Genomic DNA, 10,568 nt, shown 5'->3' on the forward strand with positions numbered 1-10,568 from the left:
ACAAGAGACAGTTTGGTATCCTGGGACCCTATTTGGTTTGGGATTATACACACTCCAACCCTTTTAACAATTCACTAGGTGACCTCCTTCCTTCACCTGCACTTACTATGCACGTTTGTATATGCACATATACAAACAACGAAGCTAGAACCTCAGACGCCCCAGGAGCTCACACTTGCACCAGGCTACACCACTCCCACATCTGAGCAAGAATGTAAATTTCCCTGCCCCCCAGGTAACAATCAAATCCAGACAGCTCCTATTCAAATATATCCTCCGAAGTGTTCAGGTAGGAAGGAGAGAAGGGTTTAATCTAGCCTGGACTGGTTTGGGGTGTGTACCGCAGTGGGGCAAAGTATCAAAAGGAAGACTCGGCCTGAGGGAAGGGGTGCACACAGTAGGACAATGAATATATAAACCAAACTATCAAAACAGAGAACTGCTTAAATCAGGTTCCTTAGTAACTAGCTCCTTCTTCTTTCTCTTGAACTCCGAAAAAGGAAGCCTTGAGCCACAACTGAGCCCTTGGAGTATTTGGGCATACGTGGCCCACTGTCAGTTTTGAGCATCTCCCACACTAACCTGCAGCGTTGCTTCAGATAAAGCTGTGTGACTTCCTTTGCAAATCCCTGTGAGCCAAGGGATCTTATTGAATAAGTTGCCAAGTACTTTGGGAGCTGCCAAACCTTCACAAGAGCACAGATCTGAGCCAGGAGGATGAATTTATGTTCTAATTCTAGGGTGCTCAGAGCTCCTTAAAAATGTATAAGAACTCCTGTCAGGTGTGGTTCTACATACCTGTGATCTCAGCCTTGGAAAGTGGATGCAGGAAGACCTGGATTCAAATTTATTTAATGTTAAGAACACATACTGTATTGAAGAGATACATGAGAGAATACTTTCAGTGTAATGTGCCAGGCATTGTTTTGGAATAACCTGAGCTTGGAAAGGAAAGTAGGCAGAGGTAGAAGAGAGCAAGCAAGTTAGGTCCTGGGATGACTGGCCATTTAAGATGCTTAAGGAAAGCTCCAATTAAGTTGTCACCCCACAGCCTAACAGAAAACACCCACCCACCAAATTCAACCCACTGGCTATTAGAAGGTAAATGCTAGACCAGTCATGGGATCAGCCAGGCCCTACATCCTATCTAGGACCTTCCCTACGATACAAACCTGCTAGCATGTGTCAGTTCTAAAGGCAGAGAGACCACAGGATTAGCTTCCTAAACATGGCCTTATGGCTATCGAGCACATTTACTGATCCTTCGTCTTAAGCAAAGAGACTCCCTCAGCAATAAGCTCAGATACTTCTTCATTCTAAACGTAGACTCCTTCTAAACCCAAAGACTGTCTCACCTTCCACTCTAAAGTCTATAATAGATTTAAAGAACTTCCTTTGCCTGTGGCTTGCTGGTCCTCATTCTGCTGTTGGATCTCCACCATGTTCCTTTCAGCTTCTCCAGTTGTTAATGGCTGGCATTATTCAGGAATTCCATCCTGTCTATTGCTAACCAACACTCCCTCCAGGCTCTCCCTCCTTATGTAACTGTCACTGCCTTCTGGCCTTTACCCTTGGGTTGTTTGGCTGTCCAGAACGTATGGAAGCCCGTAATGGCTCTCCAGATGATCCAGACCCATTTGAACTGACCCCACTCTGACCATTTCAGGGAAGTGCCTTCTCACATCCCGTGTTGGCTCTGCCGCTGAGTGTTCCGGTAACCTGAAACACACCACAGCTTGCCCAACTGCGGAATGTGGGAGACCAGTCAGCCCAAGGGAATTGTGGGTTGGCCTGTGGGAAGCATGTTGCTGTTATTTTGTTTCTCTGATGCTAGCTAGGGATTAAACCCAGGGTCTCAAAGTTTCTAGACAAAACACTTCCTGTGTCCCTAGCCTGACATGAGATGATCGATCTGAAGGGTATTGGAAACTCCTCCAGGGCAGAAGTAAGAGCACAGCCTGCTCTTCCAGAGGACTCAAGTGTTGATCCCAGGATTCCGGCCAGGCAGTTGACTACTAGAAACCCCAGCACAAGGATCCAGTGCTCTCTCTTCTGGCCTCCTCGGGCACTATACACACATGGCATACACTCACAGCGATATATACACAAACAAAAATCAAAATCAACCTTTTTAAAAATAAAGAAAATTCCTCTCCTCTCCTGAAATTATCCTTAGAACTTCTGCTGGCAGCCGAAGACTTGGTCCTGAACCCACCCGCCCGCACTCCTTGAAGACCACAAGCTGTGCCAACCAGGAAGCATACACGACAGCTGTGGGGTCATATATGTGTACAGAAAGTGTGGAGGAAAGTCAGAGGCAGACGAAAAACAGACATAAGTCATAAGGCAGGGCAGTACAGATCTATCTCTGAAGTATCAACTCCCTCCCCCCCAAAAAAAAACTTCATGAGACTTCACGTCTTGGTTTGTTTGAGACAATATCACATAGCCCAGGCAGACTATAGCCGAAGACGACCCTTGGACCTCCACCTCAAGCTCCTATGTGTCGGAGAGAGCCAATGTGTCCCGCCATCCCCGTTTAGATTTTAGTATCTTAAATGGTGTCCCTAAAATCGGAGACAGATTTTTTTTAGCATGAGCGAATCTTACAAGCAAAACACAAGAATAGCAAAAAGATGGGAAAGGACCTAAAAGTCTACTAAAAGGGGAAAGTCAATATCTAATCCTGGAAGCAATTGTTTTATTGTTGTTTTGTTGTTGTTGTTGTTTTGCTTTGTTACTGTGATACTAGGGATTAAACCCAGGGTCTCAAACTTGTTAGACAAGCACACTTCCTTGTATGTCTATACACATGCAATAAATAGCAATAAATAATGCTATTTGCATGTGACAGCTTCAGTGTAGAAAAGATGGAGGTGGAACGCTGGAGAGGCAGCACTTATGGCTATTTATTCATTTTTGTGTGGTTGAGGAGCTCAGAGGACAATGTGGAAGAGTCAGTTCTCTCCTCCCACACTACGGACTCCAGGTCACCAAGCTCAGTGGCAAGAGCCCTCACCTAGTGGGCCCAAATGAGGTCATTTGTATAGGAAGTGGGAGGAGCTATTTGTACTTGGTTACTAATTCATAGATAAACTATCTCTGGAGAAACTCTCCGGGGCTGAGAGACTTCGGGAAGGTCTGTGTGGCATGCCTCGCCCTTCCCACACCCCCCACCCCACCCCACCACCCGCAAAGGCCCAGAACCTGGGAATGTGTTGCTTTAAGTGATGAAAGGCACTGTGCTGAAGTCCCTGGACTTGGGGAGATTGCTAAATTACCCAGTCCAGCCTTACAAAATCACCAGTATCCTTATAAGAAGGGGGCTAAGGGGTAGGGCTCTGAAATAGACGGAAGAAAAGAAGAGAGAGCCGTTCTGGTGAGATGAATCAGTAGATAAACCCACTTGTAACCAAGCTGGATAATGCAAGTTAGATCCCCAGGACCCAAATGGTGGATGGAAAAGTCCACCTCCCAAAGTTGTTCTCTGACCTCTGTCACATACACGCACAACAAACATGCAAACAAACAAAAACAAATACATTTCTTTTAGAAGAAGCATGGGCTGCCGCTGCTGCTGCTGCTGCTGCTGCTGCTGGGGTTGGGGTAGCATTTGCTGCCGGGGATTGAAACCAAGGGCAATGCACCATGCTGAGTCAATAATGCTAAATCACAACCCTAGAATTTGAACTTTGAGGCTCAGACTTCTGCTCGCCCTGATCGGTGACAAAACAAGGTGTTGAGTTAATCATGGGGACCCCGCAGAACTCAGATCTTCAGTGGGTCAGTGAGGCAACCCAGGAGAGAATAATGGGGCCTGCATCTGATCCCTCCTGCTTCTGGGAATTGTTGGCAGTTTTTTTCCCCCCTCAGGATCTATGATCCCATAGGCCTCAGCTAGTTTGGACCTTCTTTTGCTAGTCTGAACTCTGGACAATTCAGTCATCTATGTATGCCCTAGTCCCTCCTGGGACTAATGGGGCAGAGATGGCAATCTGAAGAATTCCTGGGACGATGAGGCAAGATGTCAACGGGAAGTCCTTGTTTCAGGAGACCCTAGATTGTGCAACTATTCACCCTAAGAAGAATGCACCCTTCTCCCTGGCCAGATTCATCTTCTATCCGGAGGCTAAAGTCTTTTGCTTCCCTTGCCTGTTGGGACGTGTAGAAGGCAGAGCCGACAGCCAGAGTGTGATCAGCTCAGTGTCTAGATCAGCTCAGTGTCTACTGGGACACAGACACAGCAGTGTCTGGCATACTTTCAAGCCAGAAGGCCCAGCCATCCCAGAACTTCAAAGACCCTGACAGTCCCTAACAGCCTTGGCTTTACTGTCTTTGTGGATGAGGAAACGGAAGTGCAGAAAATTAAGTAACCTGCCCGAAGCTACACAGCTGGTTAACGACAAGCCTAGGGTTTGAACACTAGAACGGATGTTCTCAGCCATAGGTGACATAGGCTCCCTTTCAAAAGGAAGCACATAAATGCCCTCCTTGGCCCCTGGCTCCCCGGGGTCACACAAGAGGGTCATGCTGACCAGCTCCCTATTCTTCTGGACCCCCGTGGGAGTCAGCAACCAAGCCTGGCCCTGACACGTCCTTCAGGCCATGACAACGCTGTTACTAAGCAGGACAGGAGTCGCATGACTTTTGCACACTATCAGCGTTTCACTTGGACATGTGGCCCACAGCTGCAGAAGTCAGTGGGTCACTGAGTGAGACCAGCCAGATAGAAGGAACTGTGCTCCCAGTGCTATGGCGACTATGGATGGCACATGGCCTCCATGTCTCCCAGCAGGACTTGCTCCCCTCTTCCCTCCCCATGGGAGGATTTCTCTTCATATTTGAAAATATTGCTTCTCCCTTCACTTTTTCTTTTTGTCTGATTGTTTTAAAGATAGGGTATTATCACATAGCCCAGACTAACCTTGAACTCACGACGCAAAACAGGCAGGCCTTAAAGTGCAAGGAGACCCTCTTGCCAGCCTCCCAAGTGCTGAAAAGTCTACTTTCTAAATCCAAGTTGTTAGCCCTGCCTGGTGGGAAACCAGAGTGGGTGTATCCTGCCCCTGTAACACATTCTGCCCTTGAAGGCCCCACAGAGGGGCTGGACAGCTCCTTCCAGCTTTCCCATCTACCTTCTGTGCAGGTCCCAAGTCAGAAGCCTCAACAATGTGGCTGGGGACACGCACAACTTCAGGTAGCCCCAAGCAAAGTCCAGAGCCATGCTAGAGTAGGCTCTGACGCTGGGCTCTGGCAGCCAGCTCACCTACAGCACCCCGTCGTCTCCCACCTGCACACACTGTGAACTCTACAGAAGGTTCCTGGGAGCACTCACTTCTGCCCTCTTCACCGCCATCATCCCATGAGCAATCCCTCTCCTGGGAAAAGCACTTTCACTGTCACCTACCATCTGAGGACATGTGGTAAGGCCTCAACCTCTCAAGGCCTCAGTCTCTCCACACACAGTGTGGCTACTAAGCTACCTAGTGTATAAACAAAACCACCTATAGACGGGGGTAGGGGGTATGGTGGGGGGCAGGGGTGGGAGCCCAAGGCAACCTTTTGCACACTGCACTAAAGGACAGTCCCTACCTCCTTGCCTATCTGCACACACTCGGGAGGTGTTCTTGGGTAAATTGTGATGTGGCCCTTAGAGGACAGACAGCTTTTTGGGAGGGGTTCCCTGCTGTCCTCCTGCCTACTCCTAAGACACCACCATGTTCCAGGTGCTGCTTAAACCCCACATGCACTATCTGCTTTCTCTTTACCTTAACCTCAGGAGACAGGCTCAGATATGATTCCCATTTTACAGATGCAGTAACTGAGGCCCAGAGAGGAGAAAGTACTGTGTGTGACATCACTTAGTTTGTAAATGGCTGAACAGAGGTCCTCTCTAAAGCAGACACTTTAAGTGTCACGTGGATGTCTGATACCTACCACCTCCCCCGACAAGTCCACCGACATCACCATATAAACCATCTCCTTTCTAGATGCTACCAGGTAGCATGGAACAGGAGCACATCATTAATCCACTGCATAAATCATGGTGAGTGGAACCCTTGGATCCCCAGAGGCACAAGAAGCCTAGCACGAGACGAGAGCTGCATCAGGATCACCCAGCATGTCTGTCCCTTATGTGCTGTCTGCAGAACACTCCACTGCTAACTGTGCCACTCTGTTGTTTCCCTCAAAGACCCAGAGCAACTTCCCCTGGATGTGGTAGTTAGCTTTTTCTGAATCACCCCCACAACTGCACCCCACAACTCACTGGGTTCATGTACGGAGGCTGGGAGCTGAAGAAAGCCATCTCTTCTATCTCAGGGGAACCAATGCTCTCTTCCTCACTCGATGGACAGAACTCTGCACAGGGCGGGGCTTAGCAGGAAACAGAAACCACAGCTACTTGGCACTTACTCAACGGGGAGGAGCCAGGAATCAGCGGCTGAAGGAAGTGTCTAGAGAAAAATGAAGGTGATGTCAGGGTGGAGGATTGAAGGTGGGACTCAGCGGGAGGACACTGGGTGCTCCCCTGCTCTGCCTTGCCTTCCCCTTCCTGTGCTCTGCCCAGAAAACCAGTCACACGGCCAGCAGGAGTTCCTCGACAGCCTCGGCCCGAAGTGGTTGTGCTTCTAAGACTGTTTGGTCACCCCATCCAGCAGAGCTGAGGCTTCACTTGCCCTCTGTGTGGGCATCCTTAGGAAAGACCCTCTTCAGTCCTGGGAAACGATGCTCAGAAAGTCCAAGGGGTAGCATGGGCAAGGTTACATAGCTCCTTACGGGCACTCTAGCATCTCTGTGATGATGCAGGCTTTCCAAGAAGTATTTCTCCCTTGTGTAAAAGCTTAAACATGGAGAGCTATTTTGCAAGAGATACACCACCACTGAGGTTGTTAATGTGGACTATGCGGGGGGTGGGGGGGGAGGGGGGGTGGGAACTTGATTCCATCTGCCTGTGAATTTGTCCGTTCTCTCCTTGTCTCTCCCCTCTTATCTTCTGTTTTGGGGTAAGAAGAGGAAACGTACTTTGGGCACAGTAGAATATCACAAGTGACAAGGAAGGAGACCCAAGGAAATATTTGAAATAGTTTTCAAGCCAGGCGGGATGACACATTATGAATTCCCAGCATGCCTTGTCTACAACATACATACCTCCTCCTTCTTTCCTCCCTTCCCCTTTCCTCCTCTCCTCCTTGTCCTCGTCCTCGTCCTCCTTCTCCTCCTCCTCCCCCTCCTCCTTTTCCTCCTCCTCCTCCCTCCCCCTTTCCTCCTCCTCCTCCTCTTCCTCCTCCCCCTTTCCTCCTTCTCCTCCTCCTCCTCTCCTCCTCCTCCCCTCCTCCTCTTCCTCTTCTTCCTCCTTTTTCTCTTCTTCTTCATGTAGACCAGGCTGGCTTTGAACCCAGTATGTAGCTAAGGATGACCTTGAACTTCTGATCCTGCTGCCTCTACCTCCAAGTGCTTGGGTTATAACTATGACTCACCTGTACCTGATAGTGCTGGGGTTCAGATCTAAGGCTTCCTTCCTGCTAGACAAGCACTCCACCTACGGAGCTACCTCACCAGTCTTTCCCTGCCTAAAACCAAAACACAAGACCAAATACCTGCCCTTGTGGTTCAGGTTATGAGTTAAGGGAAATAAATAATCGGCGAAGCAAAGAATTACAGGAGAGGTTTGGGGTGGGGGTGGGGAGCCACGACAACAGACTGACCTGGACTCATTCAGGTCTTTGGCATTGCACTTCTGCTAACTAGGAGCAAGCTTGCTGTGAGAAGCTGTGTCTTATTCCCAGAGAAGTATGGGCTGCAAACTTATTCCCACAGCATCAGTGTTGGGAAGTGTATCTGGCACCGTGGGAGCTGATTCAGCCTGGGGACTGGTCCTTTTCCATGGACTGGTATGGCTTAGCAAAAGATATGCAGCTGCGGATTTGTTCTCTTGACTATATTTCTACCTTCTGTCTTCAACCCTGGGGTCATCAGACCGTATCTTGGTTAGTGCTTCCCAGCCTCCGGGGTAGGGAGAAACATACATTCTCTATGAGTTAGTTAGCCTGCAACATTCTGTTACAGTGTCACAGAATGGCTCTCCAGGTACCAAGGGGAAGCTGGTACCAAGGAGGAAGCCAGGCACTTCTGTGACATGCTTTCATTTTACACTCAGCTGAGACACACCAAAATTCACAAGGACTAATTCCTAGATATGCTTTCTTAGAGGCCATGTGCCTCCTTTTCCCTTCACCCTAGTTACAGGCGGCTTACTCAACAGGAACTGACTGGATTGAAAGAGCAGACTATCCTGTTAGAGCAAAGTGGAAAGGAAATTCTTCACACTCCTCTGGCTATCACAGACACCAATGACAGTTTTGTCACGCTAGGCATCCACCAACAAGTTGGGATCTGGGGCAACTGGCACTCCCCTTCTCTGCGAGCTGGGATGTAAAAAACCCAGCACAGGACTGGTGTTTCAGCTACGACAGAGCAGCCGTGTGCTTCTCCTAGGCCCCAGCCTTCCCATGGCTAAGCATTTTCCCAAGGGAAAGGAACACACAGGTGGCCCTCAGGACAGTTCTGTGCATCACAGCTCCAAAAAGGAAGCAGTACTACACAGTCATGTGAGAAAGACATCAGGGTCTCTGCATTTGAAGGGCCCTTGGCTCCATGGGAATGGGGAATACATGAAAGAGCCTGTGTTGTGGCAATTCCACGCACGTCCAATCCAGCAACAGGTTGGCACTGGGGCTGCCTGAGAGAGGCACAGACTTCTGATGGTGTTAAATGCTCCAAATCTTGGTCTGGGATGTGGTTCCTGCTAAATCACATAAAATTCTTCTATTGAACTGGCATCTGCATGTTTCCTTCTAGATAGATAAATAAATAAATTACAATAAATCACAATAAATAAATACCTCAATAAATCACAGTTAAAAGGAAAGAAAAACTCCTAGAGCCTTGGAGGACATGGGCGCAGCTGAGTTCAGGAAAACAATTCATTTAGGGGAGATATTTGCATTTGGTAGACACCAGGGTCCATTCCATTTGGGAATGTTATAAACATGCTATGTTAAAGCTGCTGTGAATTTCTTCTTAATTTCCTCTTCTTCTTTTCTTCTTTTTCTTCCTCCTCCCTCCTTTCTTTCTCCTCTTCCTCTTCATCCTTGTTTTTTAAAGATTTATTTATTTATTATATGTAAGTACACTGTAACTGTCTTCAGTCAGACACACCAAAAGAGGGCATCAGATCTCATTACAGATAGTTGTGAGCCACCATGTGGTTTCTGGGATTTGAACTCAGGATCTTCGGAAGAGCAGTCAAGTGCTCTTAACCACTGAGTCATTTCCAGCCCCTCCTTCTTCTTTCTTTAAGGACAGGGTTTCACTCTTTAGCCCTGGCTGTCTTAGAACTCTCTGTAAACTAGGCTGGCCTTGAACTCACAGAGATCCATCTGCCTCTGTCGCCAGTGAGCTTGTGATTAAAATCATTGTGCCTCACGACCAACAAATTTCATAATATCTTGTACATACCTTTGTGTGGACCTAGGGAGTGTCTTGTTTTGTTTTTAAACCTGATCCTCACATAGCCCAGACTGGCCTTGAACTCTCAATGAACTAAGGATAACTTTGAACTCCTGATCCTCCTGCCTCCACCCGATGAGTGTTGAGGGTTGTGTGTATTTTAAGGAATCAAAAATCAGGGCTTCCTGCTCCCTAAGCAAGTACTCTATCAAGTAAGCAATAGTCCAGTCTCTGGACATAGCCTGTTATTTACTTTGAGTAATACTTAGGAATAAAATTTCCAGGTCATAAGGAAGGTTTAAGAATAAGAAACTACGGAGACAGTTTCCCAGAGGGTGAGCAGCACATGTTCTTAGTAAGGATCAGTTAGTACCTGGTCTTGCTGATACTAAGTGTGGCCAGTCTCTGCTTTTAGCTGTTTTAGCAAACTAAAAATACAAAGGTTTTTTTTTTTTTTTTTTAAACTTTCTATGTGCTGGAGATACTACCAGCATTCACTTATATGCTGGGTAAACTACACTCACAGTCTAAAGCTTTCAATTTTGAGGAAGTCTTTCCTGTGAATGGTTGGTATCTTGGGATACTAAGAAGGCTGTGCCTGGGAGAGAGTGACCGACCCATTTACAATCCTTTTCTAAAAGCTTTAGAGTTTTAGTTTATATAGGGGAGTCTAAAAACCACGTCTATGTTTTTATTTTGTTTTTAATCTATGAAAGCCACTACACATGCTTTTTGCTCTTTTCTTTCTCCCCTCTTCCCCCACAAAAAACTACTGCTGTTTTTCAGGAAGAATTTGCTAGGTATGGTGGCTCATGTCTATAACCCTAGCACTCTGGAAGCGGGAGCAGGAGAATCATAAGTCAGAGCCCAGCCTGGGCTGCACAGTGAGTTCAAGGCTGGTCTAAGCTACTAGTATTTTCTTCCCCTTTCCACACTGCTGCCTTGTTGGGCATTGGTCAGGTGTATTCCCTGGTTATGTCCTGTTCCGCTGCTGTGCTCCTAGCCTGCTGTCCTGATCACGCTCGAATCACTTGTTACAATGTATACACTTGATTACT

The 10,568-nt window shown here is 47.6% G+C and overlaps 1 protein-coding gene across 3 annotated transcripts in view; it reads right to left on the bottom strand.

The window, feature by feature from the left end:
* The window catches only part of Lgals9 (galectin 9), a 23,650-nt gene extending 17,285 nt beyond the window's left edge, over positions 1–6,365 (bottom strand). For all 3 annotated transcript variants that reach the window (XM_031353332.1, XM_031353331.1, XM_031353333.1), the window contains exon 1: positions 6,269–6,365. In XM_031353332.1, coding sequence (XP_031209192.1) covers positions 6,269–6,307 — 39 coding nt within the window. In that variant the 5' untranslated portion in view covers positions 6,308–6,365. The remainder of the gene's footprint in view (positions 1–6,268) is intronic.
* Positions 6,366–10,568: the final 4,203 nt, after the last annotated feature.

This window comes from Mastomys coucha, unplaced genomic scaffold (assembly GCF_008632895.1).
Source record: "Mastomys coucha isolate ucsf_1 unplaced genomic scaffold, UCSF_Mcou_1 pScaffold5, whole genome shotgun sequence".
NCBI lineage: Eukaryota > Metazoa > Chordata > Mammalia > Rodentia > Muridae > Mastomys > Mastomys coucha.